This window comes from Manis javanica, chromosome 11, assembly GCF_040802235.1.
Source record: "Manis javanica isolate MJ-LG chromosome 11, MJ_LKY, whole genome shotgun sequence".
NCBI classification, from domain to species: domain Eukaryota; kingdom Metazoa; phylum Chordata; class Mammalia; order Pholidota; family Manidae; genus Manis; species Manis javanica.
In genome coordinates, this window is record NC_133166.1 from 38,877,850 (window position 1) to 38,905,737 (window position 27,888).

The 27,888-nt window shown below is 51.0% G+C and overlaps 1 protein-coding gene across 2 annotated transcripts in view; it reads right to left on the minus strand.

Annotated features, from left to right (window-relative positions):
- Positions 1-27,888, minus strand: part of PTPN5 (protein tyrosine phosphatase non-receptor type 5) — a 51,167-nt gene that overhangs the window by 1,798 nt on the left and 21,481 nt on the right. Inside the window, exons 2-12 of one of the 2 annotated variants that reach the window (XM_017671477.3) lie at positions 27,546-27,618; positions 11,390-11,583; positions 10,730-10,837; positions 10,422-10,499; positions 9,694-9,935; positions 8,345-8,534; positions 6,060-6,144; positions 3,230-3,309; positions 2,909-3,046; positions 2,295-2,405; positions 11-171 (exon numbers count right to left, since the gene is read on the minus strand). In XM_017671477.3, the coding sequence (XP_017526966.2) occupies positions 11-171; positions 2,295-2,405; positions 2,909-3,046; positions 3,230-3,309; positions 6,060-6,144; positions 8,345-8,534; positions 9,694-9,935; positions 10,422-10,499; positions 10,730-10,837; positions 11,390-11,583; positions 27,546-27,570 (1,412 nt within the window). In that variant the 5' untranslated portion in view covers positions 27,571-27,618. Of the gene's footprint in view, positions 1-10; positions 172-2,294; positions 2,406-2,908; positions 3,047-3,229; positions 3,310-6,059; positions 6,145-8,344; positions 8,535-9,693; positions 9,936-10,421; positions 10,500-10,729; positions 10,838-11,389; positions 11,584-27,545; positions 27,676-27,888 lie in introns of both variants that reach the window. The other variant, XM_073216310.1, reaches the window with a different exon arrangement.

Consider the following 27,888-nt stretch of genomic DNA (forward strand, 5'->3'; position numbering starts at 1 on the left):
GATGACCCACCTGCAGTGGACAACAATGGGAGCACAGTGGGGTCCCTCCTGCTGGGCTGCCTCCTCCACCTCCTGCACCAGATGCAGGAGTGGTGGGGCCCGGTCTGGGGTCTTCTGGTCGGGCCAGGAGGTGAACCAGTAATGCTTCAGGCCTCGCTCTTCAATCCCACTCTGTTCAGGAGACAGAGACCCGCCCCAGATACACGTGAACTCTTTGAGCCCACAAACCAGCTCAGACATGGAGCTGGGATGGGAGGAGGAAGGACACAGGAGGGAGGACACAGAGGGTGGGATCAATGGCCTCTGGTATCCACGCCATCTGCCCAGTGGCACCAGACAGAGACTCAGAGCCAGTCTTGTAGTGAAGGCTGAACAGTGGCATCGGCATTCACATCAGTTCTGCCGCAGCAACTCCAGGATCATCTGAGGCAAAGATTCCCTCCTCCAGTTCATGCCTGTCTCCTGGGTCCTCATTTTAACAAACAGCCCTGGTACCCATCAGTCACATGACCCAGGGCCCCAGGACTCTAATCTCATCACTATGTTTTGCCTGCCCCAATCCCCCCATGTTGCTCGTTTTCCTTTCTCTCCATCCCACCACCTCCCTTTGGCCTTTACCATCTCTCCACGGTGCAAGGCCTCTCCCTCCTCCCTGACTGCCCATCTCCACAGTGATCAAGATGGCCTGTCTGCACCATAGACCTGGAATGCTGCCCCCCTGCTCAGAACCTTTTGATGGTTCTCAATGCTCTCTGAACAAAACCCATTCTCCTTAGACATCAGCCTGGCAAATAAGACACATGGGACAGGGTCCACCTCTCTAGGTTCCTTCCTTCTCCTGCATACTGGTCCTCAATGCTCCTGCAGTCCAAATGGTTTACAGATAAAACCTCTGCTACACACACACAGCTGTTCCATCTTCCATGCCCTTCCTTTCACTTTCTTCTCTGCCTGGAATACTCTCCCCATTTGTCTGTCCCCTGGCCAACTCTTACTCATCCTTCAAAACCCCATTCAGCATCCCTGCTTCCAGGAAGCCATCCTGAAGCACCCCAGCTGGTAACCTTCTGTGTTCTTACCTATCTCTGGGTTAGAACTTACCATTGTATGGGTGCTCCTTGGAGAGAGAGTCCAGGCTTTGGACAGTTCTGTATTCTCAGTACTCAACCCGGAAGCAGGCCCAGGGCAGGTGCTTGTAAAGGCTTATGGACAGCAGTAAATACCCCTAAGCTGCTCTGGTTCTTCCCTAACCAGTCTGGTACTGACAAGATGAGGCATCCCCACCTCACCTCAGCTTCTCTTTCTGGGGAAGCAGGAAGCTGGCTCCTTGGGCTCTCTGGCTGTGACAGGTACCAGTGCCTCCTCTCTCTCCTACCTGGCCCTTCATGCCCTCCACAAGGCCTGTATCTTGGAGCTGCTCAGGTGTGCACTGCCCTCTGGGGGCTGAGTGCTGCCTGACACTCCACCTTGAACCTCCTCCAGTGGTAGGCGGTGAGCTCAGAGGGACAAGTCTCAGGCCTCGAGCTGGTCCCTGTGGCTGCCAGCATCAGCGGGCTTCAGGCTGTTTCTGGATAAGGAGTCAGCTTCCTGGTGCCTGACTTCCCTCTTCCAGCCTTGGGGTTATTATAGTGGGCTCCACCTTCTCCAAACATGGGTTTTATCTTTTCTCAAAAACAGAACCCACTAATCCTCCCGATTCCAAACGAACAATCTCCTCTGTTATGCTGAGCCTGGGAGAAGCACAACTTCAGGGTGGGAGGATACCTTCCCCCTACTCTTCTGGGCTGTTTTGTATTGCTCATATTTTATGTCTTTTCCCCCACCTTTTTCTGTAACCACAACCGCTCCGTGCAACCATATACAGCAAGAAGAACTCTCCCTCTGGTGGGAAGGGTGCATACTACAGGCCAGAAGCTCAGCATCCCAGGTAAAGGGCTGTTTTCTAGGTGGGATCTCAAAGTCACAATGGATCTGCAGTTACAAGGACAGTGCTGGACGCTGTTGGAGACCCCTTATCCAGACATTCCTGGACTTGGGTGCATTTGAAACAGAGGTGGAAGGCATTATGAATGATACTTTAGACAGAAAGACAGCCCAACAGCATGAGCAGGTTTTGGTCCTGTCCCTGGTCCCCCAGTACATTCACCCCTCATCCCTGCTTATCAGTGAATCCTGGGAGTGATACAGGCCTTGAGTTCAGCTACAGTAGACCCTGAGGCCCTGTTATCTGTGGAGTCAGTCAAGTCCCTGTCCCTCATCCTCACAGCCCAGCTCAGCCCAGCCCCAGGCCTCACCCTGAGGGAGATGAGTCGCAGCCGGTAATCCTCAGTGTGAATGACTTTCCGCACAGTGATCTCCACACCGTCGTACACCACCTGCTCCTCCGGCCAATACTCGGTGCACTTCTGCAGGGGCCCAGACCAGGCTGCAACACACTCCCAGTCCCCCAACCAAACGCTCCCCAGGGCCCCTCCAGGGCCAGCAGGGAGAGAGATAAAAGGGCAACAGGATTGCAGTTAGAGTGTTGGATTCAAATCTCAGCTTTATAACCTGTAAGTTACTTCCATTTTCTGAGCCTCAGTTTCCTCATCTGGAAAATGGAAGTGATACACATTCTGAAGGACTTCTAGGAATTCAGTGAAATGGGCTATTCTGGGTATAGAAATAGCCAGGGTCATCCTTGCATACAGAGGCAGCAGAGTATGCTGATTAAGATCATGGGCACTGCAGGCGGAGAGGCCAGATCCGGACTCTGCCTCTGAATTATTATGTGTGTGGTCCTGAGCAAATGTACCTCACATTTCCTCACGTTGGAGCTTCACAAGATTGTGGTAAGGATTAACATGGAAACAAGACGCTCGGGCCCAAAGCAGCAGAAGACACCTGGTAACAATACAGGGGTGCCTACCTCATTCATTTCCTCAATGTTGGTGATCATGACAATGATAGGCGTGTGCTCTTGCCACACCATGCGCCAGAAGTCGCCAACTGTGCTGACAATGGGTCCCTGAGTGGCGATGTACACCTTCTCCTCCCCACCATAGCCCTGTAGGCAGCCAAGTCCAGCTGTCAGGGTCAGACACAGTGCTCCCACAGCCCAGTCCGCACACTGGGGTCCTTCCTAGGGGGGTGTCAGAAGCCACAGTGGCTTCCGGACAAGCCTGGAGGATGGATTTCATCCGCTTAGGCTTCCCTTTTACAGAAAGACTGCCAGGATGGGGCTACGTACCCGGATGTAGTTGGCGTTGATGTAGGAACTCAGAGGGTCATCAGGGTCTGGTGAGGTCAGACACACTCTGCTGTGGGGGTCTGGCGTGGGAGGAAACAGGTGAGGCTGGGGTTTGACATGCGCAATCCCTCTGGTGCAGGGTCCACATTGTCTGGCCCACTTCAGGACACCCACATGTCTTCTGGGACTCTCATAGTTCTTTTGTGTCTTGCCCAGTAGCATAACACTGGCCCATCCTCATGGCCCACTCAGGCAGGGGAGGGTCCAGGCTGAAGAGGGGGGTAGACAGGCGCTGGATCTCCACCTCAGTTTCATCCATGCCTGCCTCTTGCCTGTGTCCCTTACTCTGCCTTGTACTCACTGTGCCTCATGTTCTGGAGAGGAGAAAGCTACGACAGGAATCAGCTAGCGTACACATCCTGGACAGCAGGGGCAGCAAGAGTTTGAGTATATACCATCACTGACTTGCTGTGTATGCTCGGAAAGCACATGGCCTTCGTAAGCCTCAGTTTTCCTATCTGTAATTTGGGAGTAAAGAAGCCTACTTCCTAGGATTATCGGGAAGATACATGAGAACCACCATGGGAATGGGAATGGTACTGACCCCACTGAGCACAGCCTCCGTGCCTGGCACTGTGTTTGAGGGTAGAGACTCCTAGATAAACAATATGTGGTCCCTGCTCCCCAGCATTGGGCAGAAGACTAGCAGTGTGTGGTCTGAGAGCACTGGGGCTGAGCGAACAGAAGAGGCCCTTGAGTGGTTAGGCTTCCTGGAAGAGGGGACATCTGGGCTGGGTTTAAGGTCCAGTAGGAGGAGGAGTAGGGGACACCAGGGCACAGAGCAGGGTGGAAGTTGGTGAGAGATGAGCTAGAGAGAAGCCACTTGACAAAGGGTCTTACAAACCATGCTTATAAGGCTGGACCTAAACCTGAGGATTACAAGGGTGATGACAGTGTTTAAGGAGAATGACATGATTGGCTTTCTGTTTTGCATCAGTTTTGTGACAATGTAGAAGACGGATAGGAGGGGAGAATGTGGAAGCCAGGCCATTTGGGAGATTGCTGCCTTGATTCAAGTAAGAAATGTTAGGGGTCCTGGGGCTGCCCCAACTGGCACAACTCTAGGGGGTGTTCTGTCAATGCAGTCTATGTACATGGTACCCCTGGAATGGGACGACATAGAAGCACTGACCCCAAACAAGTCAGTTTTCAGTGAGGAGAGGGAAAGTTAGACTTGAGAGTGTTTCATCCACTCACTCACTGAAGTAGGAGCAGAGTGTCTACTATGTGCCATTTGCACTTGGGACACAGTGGCAAAGGGCAGAAACTGCTCCCCTGCATCTTGCCCTCAGGGCTGCCCGCCAGGTCACGGGCCACTCTACTATAACTGCCTGCAGTTCTGTCTCTTCTCTTAGACTGTAGGCTCCCTGTGCATGGAGTCTGTGTTTCATTCACGTCTGAATTCTTAGGTCCTGGGGCAGGGGCTTAGGAAAAGTACACTGAATGAGTGAGAGAACAAACCTCAGGGTGTTCTGGATCAGAAAGGCTTCTGACAAATCAGACCTGCCCTCTGTCACCTCCCCTGACCCATCCCCATCTCTGAGGCCACAATGGTCAAGTCTTGCTAGCCATGGAGAAGATTCTCTGTTGGGCTTGGGGACCTGGAGGCAGAGGGCACAGTTAGAAGTGGCTCAAGGCCTCTCAGCAATCCAGCGGGGACCAGGTGGAGTGGTGGCCAGGCTCCCACCCTCCCCAGGAGCCATTCTGAGTGGCCAGCAAAGCCCTGGGGTGCTCGACCCGCTCCCTCTGGGGGGTGGGGGGTGGGGGGTGGAGGGGGCAAGATGAGGGAAGAGGTGAGCATCCCTGAATAATGCATCCGGCCTTAAATGGTGCTTTGTTTAACCGAAACTACCTAGAGACTGTGTAACCATAGCAACCACAAGTCGATATTTTAAAAGTTAAAAATAAGTCATGACATCTTACATGTTGTTGGAGATGCTGATAGCAAAACTGCTTTTTTAAAGCCTCATTACTCCATCAGCTGAGCAGAGTAGGTCTGTGGGGATTCACTTTCAGCAAGTTACCCCCTAAGCTAGCCCTGGGGCCTGGGGCCAGAACTTGGTAGGGGTGACAGGCACACAGGGGCCTGATGGAAGCTACCTGAGAATGACACCCCAGGGCAGAAGGAGGAGCATTAGGTCACCTGGTCTGCCTGCCTCCAAAGGGGAAAATCCTTCTCAGACCTCCCCAGGAACTGCTTTAAGGCCTTGAGTGACGGGGTGCTCGTGGGGTGGCTCTGCCTGTGGGAGGGCTCACAATCCAACCACACTGAACTCAAGGCAGACAAAGGAGCCCGATGCTGGGGTCAGAGAGGCCTGGTTTAAAACTCAGTTTTGTACTTCCTGGCTGTGTGACTGTGGATGAGCCACTTACCCTCTCTGAGCCTTAATTTCCTCCCCCTAAAATCTGCCCTGAAGATCTCTGAAGAGATCTTCTGCTCTGAAGAGATAAAGGATGTGAAAATAGTTCAGGCACCACGCACGGTCTAGGAGCTGCCGTTATGGTCATTGTTTCTCTCTGGGTTTCCAGATAGCCCAGCCAGGCACTGGCAAGGGCAACATTTTGCAGAGTGCCACGTGAGGGAACGAACAAACATTTGCCCTCACCCAGGCTGTTTTCCTTCACTGGGCAACCCCCAACCCTGCCCCAGTTCTCCATCCCTTCTTTGTATGACCCTGAGGCCCAGCTGTGGAATGAGGTCTTCCTCAGAGTGAGGGGGCACCTAGGTGAGGGAAAGTCGACTCCTGCCGCCGGGACAGTGAGTACTCACTCGGAAGGATGGTTTTGTACCGGTTCTTCCGCACCAGCCCAGGGATATCATATTCTTTTGGATCCACAAAGTTCATGGGGATTTCCTGCAAGAGGACATGGACGTGGCTGGCTCTCATGGATGTCTAAACCCAGAGGCCACTGTGCCCCTAACTTCTAGTCCAGGGGTTTGCTTGAATGCATGCATTCATTCAACAAATATTTACTATTAAGTGAGTGAGTGCACATAAAAAGCGTTTAGAACAGTACCTGGCACATGCTGAGTGCGTAACAAATGTTATCATGACTCTTGTTTACTGAGCCTGGCACGCAGTTGATAGTCAATAAATGGTGAACAATGAAGAAGAGAAAAGCAACCTGGCTGATCACGGTCTCATCCACACTCCCTGTACTGCGATCAAGTGGAGAGGCTTTGCTCACCTGTGCTCCTGCCCTGGACATCCCCACCTCAGGACCCTGTGTTGTGCTTCCTGCTTTGTGGTAACATCCACTCTCATCCTCATCTTTCCCTGCCCTGTCCATTTCAAACACCACCTTCTCCGAGAAGCCTTCCCTGATCCTCCAGCAGGAAGAAGCCTCCTTCTGAGCTCCCGGAGCTGTATTTTGCACTTGCCAGTGACTCTCTGTCAGCATTTCCCACTCCAAACTTCTCTGCCTGGCATGTGAGGTTGTCTTGGATCTGCCTTTTCTTTACCACCAGCTGCCCTCAGGCAACCCGCTCTCCAGTTCTGCTGGTCTCTTCCCTGCGGCCGCCCTGCCAGTCCCATCTCTCCAAACAGTTGCCACCTTTAAGGCTCAACTCTAGCTGCACCCCAAACTCCATGTCCTCTGGGGTGACTCCCCACTGCCTCTCGCTTCCTCACTCCCCTTCCAGCTGTCCAGGTGAGGGCTGGCCAGACAGTTGTAGTGTTCATTGTCTGGGGACATACTGATTATGGGCTTTGTGAAACGAGGATCATAATATCTCCTTCTAGGGTTGTCAAAATAAAAAAAAAACCTGTACAGAAGTGCCATGGACGGGATGTGCAGACCATATTTGTTTTTCTCTGGGCATAATCGACAATGATCTACTGACAGAGAGGATGCAAGCCCTTTCCTCAAGGGGAGGTGATGGCGAAGGGAACTCGGAGTGGGAGCTGAGGCTGGGGTGGTTAAGGCAGGCTTTCTAGAAACACCCAGTTAGGGCACAGGAAGAGAAAGGCATGGGTGAGAGGGTTGGCAGGGGTGAGGGCATAAGGTCAGAAAAGGAGGCTGGGGCTGGCCCAACTCCAATAGGGCAGGCTGTGCTGAGTTCTGGAGAATCTGCAGGTGTTCTCAGAGGGCAGAGAAACCTGGTACACATAGGGGCCAAGGCATGGGCGAGGGGAGATGGGAGGATACCACAGGGCGCCCCCCGTCCCTCTGGCTTCTCTCAGGAGGGACTCTCGCAAAATACACATGGTCTTTCACCCATTCCTGCCCACACAGGTAGGCAAGTTACCTGATGGGTCAGTTTGACTGAGGAATGGGCTTTTGGCCCCAGCCCCTTCCTTCCTCCTCCCTTAAGGCCCTCCTGCCCTGAAAGAATTACAGGGGTGCTCCATGGGGTCCTGATGTGCCAGCACCGCCTGGGGTGGGTGGGAAGGTTTGTTAATTCTGGGGTCGGTATTAGTAAGCTCACTATGGCTATGGCTACATACACAAGCCGCATTTCAAACCTGTATCAACAAAAATAGAGGCAATATTGTGATCTGTGTCTTAGCTAATAACTGGTGGAGTGCTCAGGCAGGTAAAACAGAGGTGCCATTTATGGGGCTCCGCAAAGTCCAACAGGAGCCAGCGGAGGCTGCTGCAGAGGTCTAGGGGGAGGACCTTAGAACCAGCCAAAACCCAAACCACAGGGGTGAAAAGAGGAGGAGCCTGGAGAAACTTCAAAGGAGGCTAAACAATGCTTGGTGATGCTGGGCAGCCGGAGGGTGGGAAAGCAGGAGAATCAGAAGAGAAGGCTCCCCATGACTTTTCAAAGCACAGTGTGGCTGATGAAGACTGCGGGACACCACTTATGCCCATCATCCGGTTGGGCACACTGCACATTAATCTCGAATTCTTGCCACATTCCTATTATTTTTATCCCAGTTTTCCAGATGAGGAAACTGAGGCTCAGAGGGGAAACAGCTTGCCCAAGACAGTGGGACAGCTACCAGGTGCTGAGCTCTGGGTGCGCTGCTCTGCTGCCCTGCTAGTTGGGTGATTAATGTGAGCAGAAAGGTCTGCCCACCGAGGGGTGGCTGGCTCAGGGGGACTCACAAAGAATTCTGCCTGCAGCAGGAACGGATCCAGGGCCTTTTCATGAAGCTCCTTGGCCTGGAGGACACGGGAGGCACTGAGCAGATACTCATGGGCCAACTCCTCACGTGGGGACATGAGGTAGCCGAAGCCTTCTTCGTTACAGCCTGGTGTGCACATGTCTAGGGTCAGGGAGACGTTGGAACCCCTCCTGGAAGGATGGAGAAAAGGGGAATTTGTCTCAGTGGGCAGGGAAGGCATCAGCTCGGGGCCTTAGAGCCACAGGAGATGAGGGGTGGAAACAGGGTGGGCCCCAGGAAGTGGAGGAGTGTCAGCATCCCTGACATAGTCTCAGCCCGGAGGCTTGGGTCTGACTCCCTGTCTCCTGCCTCCTGCAGTAGAGTAGCTGAGGCATGGCTCGGCGGCCCTGTTCCAAAGGTTCCATCTGAGGCAACTACAGCACAGCCTTCCCTGGTCTCTCCTCTGCCACTGCTGGAAGCAGCTGCCAGCCCTCGGTCCCCAGGAAGCTCACAGAGAGAGAGGGCCTAGTGCAGAAGCAGGGCTTGACCCTCTGTATCACAGGTATGGGCCTGGCAGCCCGAGGATGAGGCTGCCAATGAGTCAAGAACGTCTCACCCAGGAGAGGCTGGGACCTCCGCTGTCAGGGAAAGGGGGAGGTCAAGGGGCTGCCGGGTGGTAGCAAGGATGTCTACGCTGGACAAGCTCTTCTGTGTCTAAAGGCAAAGGACAGGAAGGGCCCCCCATTATACAGAATGGAAACTGAGCTCCAGAGAGGGGACAAGAATTGCCTAAGCTCACAGGGTAAGGGGATGGCAGAGCTGACACAAAAAGATTTTGTTTTTCTGTCTCCTCATCCTGTGCTCTTGCCATGATATGGGGGTAACTCCGATCTGGTGTGATCTGGTTTATCTAGTTAAGCTCTGAAAAGAGGGCATTGACATCTCCCAAAATGTGCTATGTGGAACAGTATGAGACACTCTGTAAGTAGGGTTCTGTGGTCAAGTGACTCTGAGGAATGCACACACTACCTCCTTGCTGATTTACATTAACACAAGCATGTTAAAGGCCCTGACAAGTCCTGCAGTAAAGAAACCTACCCAAACCTGAGCACAGGAGTGTATTGTGAGGGTTCATGTGCATATACTGTGTATGTCTTTGTGCTGGTGTAACAGTAGTTCTCAGCATTCACCTTGAGAAGTTCTAATATGTGAATATGTTCTAATATGTGGCTAAGCTATGAGACTAGCTGTGTTCTGGGCCCTGGGAGTGAGAGTCAGGCATCTGCTCTTCTGATCAGGAGCTGAGAGCTCAAGGGCCCATAGAGCCCACCCCTCCTCCACCCCTCCCACCTCTCCTGCAGACCCATGGACTTGACGGTCAGTGAGGTGGGGTCGGCCTCAGGCTTGATGTCCATCACACAGTCAAACACAGGAGTCTCAGGGACGGCGTCCAGGTCCAGGAAGTCATCCTCAGCCTTCTCCTCCATCCACTCCGAGTAGGTGAAGGAGGGCTGGCGGCTCACCGACTGGCGCCTGTCCTCGGGGGCCTGTGGAGTGGCTTGCTCTTGGGGGGCCCTCAGGAGGTGCCACACCTGGTTGGGGGCATATGGCACCATGGACCTAGGACCATGTCACCGGGCCCCTGGGTGATGGGGTACCCATGAGATTGTGCCCCTGCCCCTCAATGTGTCTAGAGAAGCTCTGCTCTCCTGGGAACTATCTACACAGCACTGTCCCTTGCCTAGATGGGAGGCTCCACCCTGTCTGCCCTCCCTGCCCCCTTTCTCCCCTGGACCCTCAATTTCTTGCAGATTGAGGTCTTCTTGGTGGGGTATGGAGTCTCCCACACTAGTCTTCTCTCCGCCTCAGCCCCTTTCCCAGCCTAGAACACTGCACACTGATTTTCAGGAAGAAGGTGCCTCTCACCCCAGCCTGGGCATAGTGGTGGAAGAAGACTGACCGCTCATCCCCACCCCTTCCTGGAATATCTAGCCTGGAGGTCAGGTGGAAGCTGGTGGGGATCGGGGCACCAGGGTCAGAGGAGGGCTGCCCGGAGGTTGGGTCAGGAGGCGCCTTACCAGGATGGTAACCAGGACCACAGACAGAGAGACAAGCAGCAGACTGGGGACTTCCCAGGTCCTAACACCCAGCCAGGCCTGGGGAACATGGAACAAACAGGTCAGGATAGTGGCGGGGGCAGTTATCACCTGCTTCTACAGTGACAAAACAGAGGCTCTGAAAACTACTGGCCAAGTCTGGGTGGGAAGCAGGGAGAAGAGCTTCAGGGAACTATCTTCTGAACTCAGAGGCCCCATCCGGGGGTTGGTGGGACTGGAGACCCCCCAGCTCCTCTCTCCTGCCCTGGGGCTCCCCGGAGCTCACTTACCATGGGTCCCAGCTGCTGCAGGAGTGTGAGCAAGGAGGAGATGAGGTCTGCAGCACTCTGCAACCAGATGGGGCCATAGCCGCTGAACCAGAGCACCCCGCAGGCAAGCTGGGGCAGCCAGGGAGAGAGGACTGAGTTCGGAGCCTGGGCTCCTTGCCCCCACATTCACCTGCAGAGATCACCTTCAGCCTCCACCTGGCCTCCCAAGGTCCCAACTGAGTAGCTGAAGGAAGGGCCCAGGTACTGTGTGTCCAGGGAAGGCCCCAGGACTCTCCCTGTGGAAGAGCTGACTGCAGGGAGCCAAGAGGGCCGTGTCAGAGGGGGGACCCAGATACCCACACACAAAGGGAAGTTTCCCAGAGGTGCCTCCACAGTCAGCAAGTCCTCAGAGAGACTCCCTGCAGGGCTGGGAGTTGGGTGATGCCTGAGTTCCTGCTTCTCAGGTTAAGAAGGGCAGGGTGTCAAGCGTTAGCTATCGAGGCTGCAGCTCAGAACTCCAGCCTCCTTCTCCCACCAACCTGTGGGTTTGGAGTCCGCGAGGGACACCAAGAAGGCCCCTCACCCCTCAGTACCCCAGGCTGCCATCTTGGGGAGTCAGTGGAGGGCTGTCCCTCTACCAGCCCGCCCTTCAGGCCCTCACGAGGCCTGTGATGTCCTTACCAGGAACTGGGAGGCAGCCAACAGGCACAGGCTGCTCCTGACAGCGAGGGAGTGGCTCCCGGCTCCTCGAGGTGGCGGCTTCAGAGCTGGCTCTGGGGGTGGTGAAGGAGGTGGGGGCGGCGGCATCTCTCTCTGTGAGTCTGCAAGCCCTTCGGCCACGTCCAGCGCCTCCATCACTACCGGCTGGGGCAGACCTGGGGAAGGAGCACACGCCGCCCGATGATGCGGGCTGGCCGACTCACGGCCGGCCGCTCCTTCTGAGGTTGCTCTGGCTTCCTCTCAGTCCGGGATCAGGCAGCGTGGCTCCACTTCCAGCCGTCACCCTCGATTAGCAAAGCAATATTCACCTACCTTCGTCAGAAAGAGCTAAGTGTGGGTGGACAAATTATTTCTCTTTTATTTCTCCAGTAACAGAGTTAAAATGGCATGAGGTTTTTCAGGGAGTTAACATCGTTGTGTTTACGCAGCCTCATTCTTTTCCATTTCTTAAGGAAACAAAAAACAACCACCTCAAACTCAATTAAAAAAGAGAGAGAGAAAAAGACACATTATAACCAGGCCATGACCCTGAACAGCCCACCCACGCCTGCCCTCTGAATTTTTGTCTCTCACGGTCTGTGCCCTGACTGAGGCTGGAAGGTGAGTATCTGATGAGACCACTGCCACATGCCCCTCCCCTACCTCGAGACCCCCTAGTGAGAGAGGGTGGGGTGGTCAGAGTGGTGGGGAGGAAAATCCTGGTGCAGTAGAATTGACATCAAATGTCCAGGATCCAGTTCTGGGTCTGTCTCTAGTTGTGTGACCTTGGGAGAGTCACCCCCTTTCTGGGATTCAGTTTTCACACATGGAAAGTGGGGGTTGGGCCCAGTGCTTGGTTTTCTAACTGTGCTTTATGCAGGCCCAGCCCTTTCTCAGGTGCACTGACTATGACCAAGTGCTCTGAGTTCCTATGCCTGTCAACCATGGAAGCTTTGCTTGTCCCCACTCCAGTATATTGGGTTTCCTCTGAGATTATTTACAGGGTTCCACTAATAAAAATGTCTGAACACCACTGGCTTAAAGCTGAGCCCTGGCTATAGTATAAGGATTCCAGCAGCATCTACCTTGGTGAGTCCCACATGCTGGAGGTCCCAAATCAAGCCCACATGGTTCAGTCTACTGCCAAGAAGAGAGGGACCAGCAAAATGAAAGTATATAGCTTGAGAGGGGATGGGACTGCCCACATGTCACTGGGTAGTGTATGAATTCCTTCCTGGTTGGGGATAATGGAACATCCACAGCCAAGACCATGTGATGCTGACGTAGTTTGTTCATGTGCTTGCTTGCTCACTGGACAGATATTTACTGAGCATCTCCCACGGCCTGGATCAACAGTGTGGTGCAAAGAGCTCAGGCCTTAGAGACAGCTATGTCTGTCTAACAGGCTTCTCCCAGACGCTAACCCTGTATTGCTCCCCATTTGCTATGTGCCAACCACACTCCTTGCAGTTCTCAGGTGAGCACCCGCCCCTTCCCATACTTGGCGCATGCTAGTCCCTCTGCTTGGAACATCCTTCCAGCACCCGGGTTCTTCCCCCTGCCCCTCACACACTTTGCCAGGTTAACTCCTTTTCATCTTGTAGAACTCAATCAGATGCCACCCAAAGTAGGTCCTCCCTTATCAAACAATCTTAGCACCCCATGCTGCTCCTTCATGCCACTAGCCCCAGCAATACACTTGGAAAGTGCAAAGCCCTGCTGTGTGTGCTCTGCATGTTATTCACTCTTCACATTACTCCTATGAAGTCAGTACTATGATTCTCATTTTACAGAAGAGGAAGATGAGGTGCAGATGGATTATAAGACTTGCACAAGGTCAGCTAGCTAGTAAGTGATTGAGGTGGATTCAGACCAAAGTAGTTAGAGGGCTCTGGGCTACATTATACTCACTGCAGTTTGTAAATTCATTTGTTGAGTATCATCTCCCCCACTCCTCTGTACATTCTATGAGGGCAGGAATGGTATCAGTTTTATTCATTATGATTGTCCATGGCATCTAGCACAAGCCCTGGCATGTAAGTCTGCAGTAAGTACTTACTAAATGAGTGAATGATCATGGGCAGATGTTAACCTTTTACTGAGTTTTCTTACCTGATAAAAGAAGACAAAAGGGGAAAGCTGTGATAAAGACTGTAGATGTTATAAATGAAACACTCAGCATGGCACCTAGCATTTAGTAGGTGGTCAATAATTGTCAGATTATAACAATAACACATACTTCCTCCCTTAAAAGTCTCCCCTTTTCATGGGTAAAACAGACTAGTGGATACATGTTTACAATTATGTAAAAAACCTGAGTGCTGGTGGAGTCTATGGGCATCTACCTTTGCCCCTGGAGGGTACAGTTATTCACCACATGAGCAGACAACTCAGATCCTGGCCAGCAAGTGATAAAGGAAAAGCTGCTGCTAAGGAAGCCAAGAGTTTCCACTATTGATAAGCAGAGGGTTGATTAATCAAGTGTCAAGGCATCCGCCCAATCCTCAGAAAAAGCAGCTGGAGGGTGATGCCAAATGTAGAAGGGGGGAGGGGTACAGACCAGGGGTCATCTGGCTTGGCTCTGCAATGCACATGCTGTGGACCTCGGGCAATCCCTTTTCCTACCTGGGTCTCAGTCTCCTGATCTGTAAAAAGAGGGGCTTGAACTAGACCCAGGGCTTCTCAGATGTTTCTGCCATCCTCAGCAGACAGGTTTTGGGGGGAGTTAATAGCAAGCTTGTATGATCCTGGACTTTGCTGCTTTGTTTTAAAATTCATGGGTGCTCTGAGTTCTATACTATGGTACATCTGCACTTGTTTTGATTTTAAAATAATGGTTTCTTTCCCCTCCCCAAAGGCATGAGGCAAATATATGCTTCTGGAAAATGTGCTATAATTTGTCCTGTGGCTTTGCCTTCAGGGGTACACGCACCCCAGTCTGAGAAGCATGGAACCTGCCTGCAATAACATATCATGCCACTGTTAAAAATGACTCTGTTGATAAATATTTAATAACATTGAAAGAAATATCAGTGGTGTTGAGTGCGAAAGGCAAGGTTACAAAAAGGTATGAACTCCTTGGCCTGGAAAACTAAGAAAGTATAAATGTGCATATAAAAAGGCAGAAAATACCCATTATAAGATGAAAGGGTAACAGGTGACGGTACTCGTAGAGCATGCAGCACAGCGAATGCCTGGCACATAGTAAGTGCTCAGTGGATGTCATACATGGCAAATGAGAAGAACAGAAGCCAGGCATTAATAATAGTTATTTGGGGGAGGGGGAGGTTAGAGGCAATTTTTTTCATTGTTTAAATATTCTCAATTTCCTCCAATAAGCAAACACATATGCACAAAGATATGTAAATATATGTGTATATACATACACACATGAATTTATAGTAAAAAAAAGAATTTAGAAAAGAGATCCCCATTCTGAGTTCAGACACCATGAGGCCTAGTTAATATTTGCAGGTTCTGGGGCCTGACTTCCACCTGTCACATCTCCCTAATCATGGTGGGGCACAGGGGATAAGAGTTTGCATGGCTCTTTGGGGACCACCCAGCAGAACATCCCCTCAGAAGACAGGCCCCCTTAAGATGCATGATCATCACTTTTAACACATACATCCCTTTTACATATGAAAGATGGCAGATTCACTGCCTTGCACTGTAAGGGAGTGGGAGAAAAACTACAGGCTGGGGCCTAGTATGCATATCTGAGACGGCCAGACTGATCCAACCGAATACCCAGTAGATGCCTGCCTTTCACAGCAGTGTTTATTTAAAAGCTTTTCTGGACAGGTATCTAACATTTCTTTACTCAGGAAGATACATTTACTATATTTTGCATATAATTTTGGAGGGGATCTATGGGCATCCTGTGATCTCAGGAGTGGGGAGTAGAAGTCTGTGATAGAAAGTGCTGGAAGCAGGGGAGGTGGAGAAGTGGCTGGGAACGCATCTGATTTCAGTCTCTGCTTATTCATGAGAGTGCAACACACACTTATTGAGTACCCGTGGTATACCTTGCCAAGCACTGTGCTAGGGTCTGGGGATACAGCAGGGAACAAACCATCCCTCCACTCCAGGGACCACTGGTCCTGGGCCCATCTGTCCTTTTGGCTTCCCTGTCTCACTCCAGGGATTATGTCTTGCCCTGCCCACCCTTCCTCACTGCCCTACTCTGGGAATGATGATGCCGCCTCCCTGGAAAGGCTCTGTGCAGCTTCTATAGCGCTTCTGCGCATGCAGCTGCATGTGCTTCTCTCGGCAGCCCTGTGAGGCAGACATCATCAGCTACGTTCTCTCAGTGAGAGGCAGCTGCCTGTGTCGAGGGCAGGGTGTGCAGTAGTTCACAGCGAGGTAGCTGCCCTGCTGCGCATGAAACCCTGACTCAGAGGCAGCTGGCTGACAGTGATTTAGCATCAGGCTCCTCATGGACTTGCCTCACGTGCAGAGTGAGGGGGATTTTCTAGGCATGGAAATCGAGGCTTAGCAAGGATAGGTGGCTTGCCTAAGTTAAGTACGGACCTGAGATTTAAACCCAGGGCTTCCTGACACTAGTGATCTTTTTTATTTTACCATACTACTTATCAGGAAAGGGGCTCTGTCGGCAAGTCAGGGCGGTCATGAAGGCGTGGGAGGGAGGGAGTGCCTGTGCCCCGGGGGAACCATGAACCCTGACCAGCTAGTGTGGGTGGTGGTGGTGCAGCTTTTGTGCCTGATTCCCAGCTGATAGCTCCTCATAGGCTTATGTGTCATGAAACCTTTGAGCTCAGCATCCCAGGCCAAAGCTCTAGGGATCTCAGTAAGGCTTGTTGGCAAACAGCCTTCGGATTTTACCTGGGATATATGGAAATGCTACGGATCCCTCTCCTGTCACCGAGCACCTGAATCCCACCATTATGCTCTGCAGCTACCGTGTGCCCTGGGGGTTGGAACGCCTGAGCTTGAGAACCCGGGGCTGTGCGTCAGTGACTCATCCCTGGAGCTCCCGGGCTGCCAGCCCACCGGAACCGATCAGAAGGCTGCCTCAGCCTGTTCCTGTTTACAGGAGGAGGCCGGTTTTGTCCCATTCAGCCTTTCTGCCCTTCCCAAACATGGCCAGAAATGACCGTGCAACCAATTACCACACAGTCACAGGGGGCCCTGGCCAACAGAACGTCACACTCAGTCCCACCTGGGCTTCTAGAACCACTAACGGTCAGAGCCTGCCAGGCCCCAAACCTGGCATCTGTTCCAGTATGCTAATATTCCTCCAGGGGAAAAACAGGCCCAGAGGGCAAGTGGCTTGCACAACAGCCAGTGGCAGAGCCAGGACATCAGCTGCTACAGCGACCACTATTAGGAGCTAACACATATTGAGTGCTTCCCATGTGTTGGGTGCTGCTCTAAGTGCTTTACATATATTCCCACACTGAATCTTCACAGCAATCCTTCGAAGGTAGGTGCTATTCATCCTCCCATTGTACAGATAAAAACTGAGGCACATGACAACGAATTTGACTGGATCTGTACTGTTGGAACTCAACCAGGAGTTGGGAGGGGTGCAAGTTGTAGCACCCCAAAATCTCATGACTATAGACTATCTATGGTTAAAAGAACATATGGGATGTGAACAGATCCCAGAAATGGGCTGCTTTAATTTGTCTGATGGTTCAAGTACAGTTGGACAATATCCATCATATCATAGATAAATTTTCACAAATGCCTAGGGTGCCTAAATGGTTTTCTTGGCTTCACTGGAGATGGCTGGTAATTATAGATTTGCTTTGTTTATGTCACCGTATTCCTATTATGTTAATATGTGTGTGCAAATTAGTTAGTAGTTTAAAACCTATACATACTTAAGGTACTATACAAGAAGATATGTCAAAGAAATAATCAATCCTCCCAAGTTTCCTTCATATGCTACATCTATAGCTTTTCTTCTTCCTTCCTAATTACAAACCTTAAATAGAATTCGTGCCTCATATCGAATTTACCGAGTATCATAATTCCTCCAGGTGGTAAAGATACCTCGAGACAAGTGCTGGGCATAGAAGCCACAGGGCATAAATCTGCAAAGAAGTAAAAAGCTAACCTTTGCAAACAATATGGCTTCTCTCTCACTTACCAACTTTACATTTCCCTGTATGGCCCCGGAAGATGACTGGTTAGCCAGAGACGGGTAAGATTCCTCAAGGGAGGAACAACCTAAGACAGGCACAGTCGCAGGGGGGCCATCAGGTGAGAATTTGGGGATCAACAGAGGTGAGGCTCAGAACCTCACCCCCCATGCTTTGAGAGAAATCTTCTGCATCCGTGGATGTCTTGCTGCCCTTGTCTAGCCTGGATTAATACTTAGTCCATAGGCACACACCTGATCATCTGATCATCTATATTTGCCTTCTTACAGCACTAAACTATGTTTTCTACCTTTATCTTGCATCTACCTACCACTTCAGCATTTTATTAAAAATAAAAATAATAATAATAATAGGAGAAATGTGGGATCAACATATAAATCAAGTACAAAAATCAAATGAATATTCATATTTGACCTGATGGTTTATAGGTCATATTGCATGATCAAAACCGAAAGTTTCTGTGATGACTGCCCTTGTACTGTTCACCATGTAAGAATTTATTCACTCTGTAAGAATTCGTTCACCATGTAAGAACTTGTTCGTTATGCTTCAGAAGATTGGAGACTGACGAGAATTAGGCTTGAGATGGATTAATGATTGTACATTGAGCATTGACCCCCCTATACTGAATTTTATTGTTGTTAACAACCATTTGATCAATAAATATGAGAGATGCCCTCTCAAAAAAAAAAAAAAAAAAAACTGAGGCACATAAGTCAAATCACTTAGCCAAGTTTAGCTAATAATTGGGTAAGCTCAGACTAGAACCCAGGCAGTCCTCTCCAGAGCCCATACCATTAACCAACACACCAGATGAGACTAACTCAGGTATTCTGCCCTCCACACCACATCATCTTTAAGAGAGCTCCAACACTCCCACCCCTCGGTGTCTCAGAAGAATGGCCTCATCTATCTGGGGGACGGTGCTGGCTTCCACAGCCCATCACTGTGCCTGAATTGCCATCATTAGACATGGACACTTGTTTATAGGATTATTGCTCTTATCTCATTGTGGCGCTGGAGGGGAGTGTGTGAGGGATGAGGGGTAAGCCTGCACATTTCCTAACAGCTCCCTCCTGTGGAGGGGTTAACAAGAGGGAAGACTCACCCTCCATTAGGCCCCTACTCTGCCAGCATTGAGCCAGGCACATCATGAGACTCATGCCATTCAATACCCACAACCATGCTGTGGGTTGAGATTATTATCCATGTTTTACATGGGGAGCCATAGAGGCACAGAGAGGTTCAGCAATTTGCCCCAGATCACAGAGCTAGGAAGTTGTAGAACTAGGATTTGAACCTGGGTTCTGTGGGCCTCCACAGTCTATGATCTTTCTGTTATTCAATAGAAAGGTCTGGAAACCCACAGGAGATAGAGCAGGGCAGGCTGACCAGGCCTACTCTGAAGTTTTGTTTGGGTAGGTCCTGAGCACAGAAGTGAGGGAGGGGCTGCTAGGGGAACTGAGAAGGGGTGGAAGAGTTGAGAAGAAATAGGCCCAATCAGCCATTTCTACCCTCACACTCCTCTGCACTGCCCTGGGCTGTGAGGACAGCCCTCACCGGGAGAGCCTGGAGTGGTGGCCTCCTCCTGCTGCTAACTTATGTACACAGTAGGCAAACTAGGAGTCAGATGAGGTGTGTTGGGGGAGAGATTTCCTAAAACAATGTTTTCATCTGGCAAACATTTACCAAGCACCTGCTCTTGCCCTTGAGATGTTGTGTGTCTCGATCCTAATACTGACCATCAGAACTCCTAGGGGTGAGGAAAGTCCTGGTGAAAAAAATTCCAGCCTCTCCCAGCAAAGGCAAACTGATGGTGGGTGTGGGGTTCTGGGAATGTGCACCAGCTCCCTGCAACATGTCCACCTCATCAGTCCTGGTTGTCAGCGAGAGACAAGGCTAACAATCCACAGAAGGAGGGAGAGAGATGACAAGAGACTGGACTGGCAGGGAGTAGGTGCTTGATCCCTCTGGGTAAGCAGGATGGCAAGCTGGGTGAGGGTGGGGCCCAAGTCTTGTTCATCTCTGAGTGTGCCCCTGACAGGCAGGATGGCATGGGAAGAGGAACGAGATTTTGGTAAAGAGGATTCTGGCATAGAACATGGGTGCTCACCATTTATTAGCTACATGACTTGGGCAAGCTGTTTAACCTCTCTAACTTGAATCCTGGGGTGGTCTGTGAATTCTTCAACAAGCCTCCCATCCACAGGGGTCCTCTCCCCATCAACTGATGACTGCCTTAAAGATGGGAATGTGGCAGAAGTGATTCAGTATGACTGTCGAGGCTAGGTGAGAGAAGTCCATGGAGTGGCTGTTCTCTTGGGACACTTGCTCTGGAAACCTGCAGTGGCCCTGGTGAAAATCTAATTACCCCGAGGCTGCCTGGTGGAGAGAGACTGAGAGAGAGAAGAGAGCAAGTGAGAATAAGAGAGAGCAAGTACATTAGACACTGTGGGTGCTCAGGAAATTCTGAATGCTGAATCAAGGCCATCAGCCTGACATTCAGTAGGTGGGTTGATGAAGCAGGGGGGTACCTGCACCTTAGGCCCCAGTGCACAGTCAAGCAGTCATTTGTATGGGACTTCTGGGTATTGTGTTTAAAGTCAACTTCTGGGAACCACCTCCAGCAAGGTGAGAAAGTCAGACCACAAAAGAGGAGGGGGTGGGTAGCTGTATTATTCTACCTCCTGTCCAATGCAGAACCCTCCAGAACTCTCCTGAATGACTTGCTTCAAACTGGGGACCCTGGTTCTAGGACTAGCCCAAAGTAAAAGATGTGGGTCTGAGCTCTGGGTTAAACAAACTCTGCCTCCTTCAAGCCACAGAATTCTATTCTGTCTGTTCTCTTAAGAGGCCTAGCAAGGCACAGTGCTAAGTACCCTCATGGCTGCTTTATAAATACATATTCTCAATCCTTATAACCACTATAGGAGATGGGCAAGAGGGCTGTCCTCACATTAAAGACAAGAAAACAGAAGTCCGAGAGGTTAAGTGACTTGCCCAAAGCCATCACGGCTTGTGGACAGAAGAGCCAGGGCTCAGACCCAGGCAGTTGGTCTATAGCATCTTCTTCATAACCAGACCCCATGCGGGTCCTCTGCTGCATCTTCCCCCTGCCTGTCAGGGGGAGTCAGCCTGAGAAGGACCTTCAGCCCACTGCAGGACAGAGCAGACAGGGGCCATCCCAGAGCAGTGGGGACAGGCCTTCTCTCCTGACACAGTCCACTGTACCCAACATGGCAGGGAGTGGCAGGGGCAGAAAAAGCAGGACTGGGATGAAGATGAGGTGAAGAGTTTGGGGAGCTGGGGTGTCCGATGCTTAGTCCGGAGATGGGGTTTGGGAGGAGGATGGGGAATGTGTACGCCGTTCACAGACAGCTGAGAGGCTGTGCTTGGGAAGGGGGCATGCTGAAGGCAAGAATGAGACCTATGTGTGGGTGCTCTCAGGGACCGGCGTGGGTACTCTCAGGAGGCTGATTTCTGAGCAATAAGAAATATTTCTAGGACCTGGATCTACAAGTCTGTGTGCAGCTCTTCCTGTCCCCACAAGTGGCTTTGTTTCCAGGGAGGTAGGTTTTTGCAGTGGCTTGTAGCAAAAACTTTTGAGTCACATGGACTTAGGTTTAAGGTCCGACGCTGCCATTTATTATGTCTGTGACCTTGGGTAAGTGACTTAATCTCTCCTCTGGACTAAAGATATATTAAGACTCGCCTGTTTTGAGGATACTATAAGAGAAAACATGCAAAGTGCTTAGTCTGTTGCCTGGCACACAGTGCATGCTCAGTAACAGTAGCAGTATTTAGACAGGAGGGGAAGAGGGAAGGGGAGGGAAGCATGAGGGAGAGGCAGCAGAAAGGACTTCCCTTTCATCTGCCAGGTGGGCCCCCAGGAGGACAATGGGTGCCCTGGCCCACGTGGGCAGGGGCTTGGCGGCTGCTGGCTGCCCACTGGGGATGGAGGATGAAGTGGGCATGCGCTGGGGGTGGTGGAAGTGGCGCAGCTTTGTCTCTGCCAGTTAATTAAATCTGGAATGCTAACAAGCTTTCAAAACAAAACACAACTCAAGTACTCTCTGGATGGGATATAAGAAAATGGCTCTATCTGAAACTGCAAACAGCTTTGTTGCTGCAGACAAAGGCTCAGTTCTTTGTGCCTCTCTGGAGTGGGGGCCCAGAAGTACAGGGTGAAAAGGGTCAATGAAACTCAGAGAGAGCAGTCCCTCTGTCCCAGCTGCCCACGTTGGGAACTAAAAGAACCCACAGAGAGACCCTGGGGTGACGGGGTACCAGAGGTCTCAAGTGCTTATACGCTTATACACTCATGCGTGGGGAGGAAGGGAAAGACGAGAGAGCATCTCGTTCCACCCTCCTGCTGCACAGATGAGGAAACTGAGGTCCAGAGAGTGAGAGCAGAGCCAGGATCGCATGTGCATCTTTAACCCTCCGGTTCAGTTCCTGCTTGTTAAGCCAGCAAGGGAAGTTTCACAGGGGCTGCCTGTGAGTATCTGAAGGCTGAAGCCGAAGCCCCATGGCAGCAGATGCCTGGGTCCTGACAAGTGCCCTCAGATGTCTAGGACAGCCCAGGTGACAGCAAGCAAGGACGAGCGATCCAAGATCACCAAGACAGCAGACCAACACATCCCAAGCCTAGAGTGAGCCACCCTCAGATGGCCCTCCGCAGCCAGGGAAGCTCACACTGCCGACACAGTGTCCTGAGATGGGCGGGCGAGCGCAGTAGTCCTAGTTCCACCTCCAGTGTGTGTGTGGCCCCGGACATCTCGCTGCCTCCCTGGGCCTCAGAGGCCTTCTGTGAAGCCAAAGAGCATGACTAGGGGTCTTTAAGGGCCTTTCCAGTGCTAAAGATTCACTGCTGCTATTTTTTAAAAGACAAATCTGAGCCCCTGCTTTAATTTAATTCAATGGCTTCCCTTTGTTCTTCCGCCAAAGACCAAAATCCTTGTCATGGCCACCAATAAAGGCCCAGCATGCGTGGGCCCTGCTGATCCCCCCAGCCTTTACCCATCCCACCCACACCACTCCTCCTGGTTCTCCCTGCTCCGCCGCCTTCCATATCCTTGGCAGTACAACCAGTCTGGGAAGTAGAAATAGAAGTCTGAAAACTGGTGGTTCTGCTCATGGAAATTCTCACACAGTCCCTTCGGAGGCACATAAGCCGAGGTTTCCTCCTGTGCAGTGGCGAGGGTGCAGTGAGTAGACCTGGGCCCTCTGCTCCCTTGCCTTTGGCCATGACCCTCCCCATGGGGCAGTAACTGCACAGTACCCAGGAGGCGTGCCCACGCTCCCTTTTCCAGGCCATCCTCTGGCTATGAGGACTCCACAGCTCCCTGCCCAAATGGCTTGAAGCCTGCATGGGTGCAGGCACACCCTTCAAGGGATGGACACAGCCTCCTGCTTGGGTATCTTTAGGTTTGAGAGTGGCCAGAGAGCAGCTACTGGGCTGGGTGTGGACCATGCTTGGACACGCAGACTGATGTGCCCACGTGCATGCACACAAGGGCCCTTGCGTTCAGGGCTGAGCAAGGGCATGGTGCACCACTAGGGGCCGCACTTGCAGTCTGGCCTCGGTGTGCAAATCTTAGGAGTAGACCTGCCCATGAGCTGGCCCCCTGGAGATACTGTGAGCAGCACTTGATGATGTGGAAACAACATTGACACTATGTTACCTTGCCTACCCCCTGCCTCTGCCAAGTGCCCCTGAGGAAGCTGCTAGTTCCAGGCGAGGCCCTCACTCTTGCTGGCTGGGAAGGAGCAGAAGCCCCACCATCAGCAGGGTTGCCTGGTTTCTTGCAAATGTGAACACCTACACACAAAGAAGCAGGGAGTGTGAGCGTGAATGTATAAATGTGTTTGGGTGATAGTGAGCAAGTAATAGAGCAAGTAAAGGGGTCTGAAAGAGCAGGAAAGGAGAGTGACCATGTGAAAAGGTGTGTGCACGAAGGAGAAGAAAAATATGTGTGTGTGGACTGGCGATGACGCTGGGAAACACCAGTGCCTGCCACAGTCCCTGTGCACTGGGTGTAACCGAGCAGGTAACAGAGCACGGAAGGGAAGGAGTGCACTTGCTTGTCTGTATGCGCGTGACAAGGGGATGCGGTTGCGAGAGAGGAAGAGACCTAACTCAGAATGGGAGAACAAGCAAGTCTGTCTGTCACTAAGAGCATGTCTGTGGAAGGGGGTGGATGATGGAGTCCTGGAGCTAAGAGATCCTGAGTGTGCAAGAGGAAGAAGCTTGCAGGCAAGGGAGCTTAAAGGTGGGTGTGTGACAAGGTGGCACGCGACAGAGGGTGCACGCCTGGGTACCTGTGCGTGGGTATGTGCGTATGTGCACGTGAGTGAAAGGCTGTGACAAATGAGAGCAAACACAAGTGTGTGAGCACATGCATAGGGTGCCCCAGGGGTGTGACGGTGCACGTCTTGTCCCGGGGACAGCTGCGGGCTCGGGGTGGGGTGAGGGGCAGTGGCTGGCAATGCCTGAGGATGTCTCCACCCAGAAATCTCAATCTGGGAGGACTATATGACCCGCCTGGTGCTGGCTCTGGTCCAAGTGACCATGGCCGAGAGCGTTAGCCATATTGCCCCCACCGGCAGTGCGTGTGGGAATGTATGAGTCACCAAGGGAACATCTGGCCCTCACTCTATCTCGTCTCTCTTCTTGCCCAGCGGGAAGGCAGTAGGGAGAGGGAGAGATTACTCAAGAGCTGTATTTTTACACCATCATTATGTAATTGCTTGCTGTGCCCATGGGCTCCTTCTTAAGGCCCAGCACCCCAATTCTCTTGGCCTTTATACCTCCATTTCCTTTTATATCCAAGGTGCTGCTCAGGTCAGCGGTTTGGGCTGATGCACATTTGCAGAAACCTGCTCTTTGCCAGGTTCCAGGACCACCCTATTTACAATGCCAAACCACCCCTGAGTCCTTCCCCACCTTCCCTCCTTGGCTTTGATTTTCTTCATAGCACTTTTTACCATCTGCCATACTATTATATATTTTACTTATTTATTTTATTGTCTTTCCCTTAATAGCAAATGCCTTTATATTACTTGCTACATGCCACACACTGCTCTGAGTTCTCTATTAATTCATTTAATCCTCTAACAACTCTACATGGGAGTGAATACTATTCTTGTCATTTTGTAAATGGGAAGCACAGAGAGGTTAAGTAGCTTCCTGGTAATCACCCCAGTGGTAAGTGGTGGAGCCAAGCCTGGGCCCAGAATCCCTACTCTCAACCAGGACACAATGAATGCTGTCCTGTGAGGGTGGGAGTTTTCTCAGTTTGATTCATTGTTGAATCTCCAGTGCTTATGAGAGTACCCAGCACATGTAGGTGCTCAATGAATAGTCAGTGAATGAATGAAGCAATGAGTTCATGAATGCTGGACATGGAGGATGAAACAGACAGGTACTTGCCTTCAAAGAGTTCATGGTCCCATGGCGTAAAGAGACAAAAGCTTATTTCAATATCACATCAAGATGGCATCATGGGAGTTTTGAGAGGCATTAACATCCCTGGTCCCTAGCAGGTGGGGCTTTCCAGGGAAGGACACAGATGGGGACAGGCACAGTGACATCGCCCGTCTCCTCCAAACTTCTGCTTGGGGACAGACACACCTTAGGCCTACCTGCTGCAGTCCACAGCGTGCCGGAGGATGATGGTAGCTCTGTGGTGACAGTGGAGGCAGAATGAGGGAGTGACCCAGAGCATGTGCTCTGGAGACAGGCTACCTGGGCAAATCCTCACTCCACCAAGTACTAGCTAAGTGACCTTGGACAGACTCCCTAACCTCCCTGGACCTTGGTCCTCTCATCTCTAGGATGGGGAGAACAAATGATCCAGATTTCTTGGAGCATTGGAGAGGATTACATGAGGCATACACATAAAAGCACTTAGAACAGTGCCAGGCACCAGGAAGGCAATGTGCCAGTTCCAATGGAGATGACCAAAGCTCCTCTTCCATTCTACACTGGTTGCTGGCTTCCAGGGAGGAATGTGAGAGAGGGCTGGGATTAAACATGTTATGCTTATTACTGTAGCCTCTCTGCTGTGGCTTCATCCCATTTTCCAGGAGCAGCTCCAAGTAGAGCAGAGACTATGTCTATTTTATTTATCACTATGTCCCTAGCACCTAGTACAGTACCTGACACATAGTTGGTGCTCAGTAAGTACTTCCTGAATGAATGCTGATGTGATTACATTTATTTAATCCTTGTAAGGATATTTATATTGCTGTGAGGATGAATATTCATATTGTTGTTCTTTCCACTTATAAATGAGGACTAGAGGCCCGGCAAGGTAAGTGACTTGTCTATAAACACACAGCCTGTAAGGAGAACAGCCAGATTCAAATGCCAAACCCTATGCTTTCTTCTACACCATGCTACTCTCTGGACGCCTATATGTCATGTCCTATTTTCCGTGGATTTTTTTCGAGCCAGTGGGGCCATCCCTGGTTGTAGAACCATCTCCGAATTCTATGACTCATATCTGAATCACAGAACTGTTTAATGGTTGAAAGGGATTTTTGATGTCATCTCGACTTCCCACCTATTGTGGAAATTTCCTCTCCAATGTCTATCCAGACAGTGTTTGAATGCTCCCAGTGATGGAGCACTCATTGTCTTCCTCTTGAATTATCAAGTTCTATGGCTGGATCACTTTTAGGGTTGGAAAGAAAGTTCTGCATCCTATGGGCCACAGGCCTCTTTAATTTCTATGTATTGGATTTATGCTGGCCTCCTAAAATACACACAGCATGACTATGCTGCCCCCTCCACAAGACAGCCTTTCAGATTGTGCAGATAGCTCTATATATCCCTTTGGAGAATTCTTTTCTTCAAACTAGCTATTTCATGACCCCACAACGACCCCTGTAAGATGACACCCATCCTGGGGCATCTCAACGGGCCGTCCAAAGTGTTCTGAGCAATGGCGCGCCCTACTGGATAAGGCGTGAATTGCTCAGAGGGCTCACTCCTGGAGGCCTGAGGCGCTTCATCAGCAGCTAGAGCACTGGCTCCCCGCTGTGACTGAAATCACTGCTTATTTTAGAGTCATCACTCCAGAGTCATACCTAGTTGTTTTCAACGTCTATCTTAAGGAGTGTCACTGAGGACACCACTCTATATTTCCTTGCCAATCATGAGGTTTCTGACAAGCTACAGGTTTGGGAACCTCAAAGTTAGAATTCAAGAGGCTGCTTTTGAACAAAAAGGTTCAGAAGAAGAGATAGGGAAATGTACGCTGTGTTGTGGGATTATCATCACTTACTTTTCTGGTTTTTTTTTCACTTGTCTTTATTTTCTAATATTTCTCCAACAGATATATGTTATAAGAAGGGGAAAAAAAACACCGTTCTTTAAAAACAAACAAAAAAGCATTAAAAACTTCCCCAACCTCCTTTCCTTTATTCCTGGGTATTTGACCTGAGTATTTGGTCTACAACTGGGACATGCTGCCACCCGATGGACAGGAGTGCCCTGATGTCGTCTCTGGGGTGACTGTAATGGCCATGGTTTAGCCAGATAGGCTCCGCACAAGCGTGGTCACTCACACAGCTGATGCTTGTAGCCAGGCCTCCCGACAGGGCCGTCAGGTAGTTCTCCACACTGTCCACTCTACCCTTGGTTCAGCCACATTCAGGTTGTGTTTCCTAACCTTACCTCTTGAAGGCTGCCTGACACACCACTGCTCGGTGTCATGGCCTGATCAACCCGGACTCCCCAGCTCTCTGTTCTGTTCTCCCAGCACACCCTCAGCTGCCTGCACTTCCATGCATGTGAGCCCAGAGCAGCTCCAAATGATAAGTTAGAAAGACCTCAGGGATCAGAAAACAAATCCTCATTTAAATGAAGACCTAGGGACCAGCTAAGTCATCCCTCTTGAGCAAGTTCACAGGTAACCAGGCTTGACCCCTGCCCTAGTGTCATCTGGGGTTCTCTCCCTCCATTTGGGGCCCAGGGGCACCTGGGTACTGTGAAGACTCACCCGGCAGCCTCTCGCTGCAGCACATGTCCAGGGACCCTCTCTCGGAGTCATCAGCAGTGTGGTTCTCTCTCTCCTGCAGCAGGATGAAAAATGTGAGATGATGCTGTTGAGCCAGGATCAAGACAAAACCCTGAGCAAAGATAAAAATAAAAAGCCTTTGTTTCTAGCACTATGTCTCTTTGAATAACCCCACTCCATCATGGGGACCAAGGAAAAGACCAACCCACAGTGGAGCCAAACTGCAGAAGGAGGAGCACAATTCTGCAGGTGTCTTCCATGTGGAATAACCAGAAGAAGCTTCTTCAACCATCCTCATCACCATCATTTCTACCATGGAAGGAGG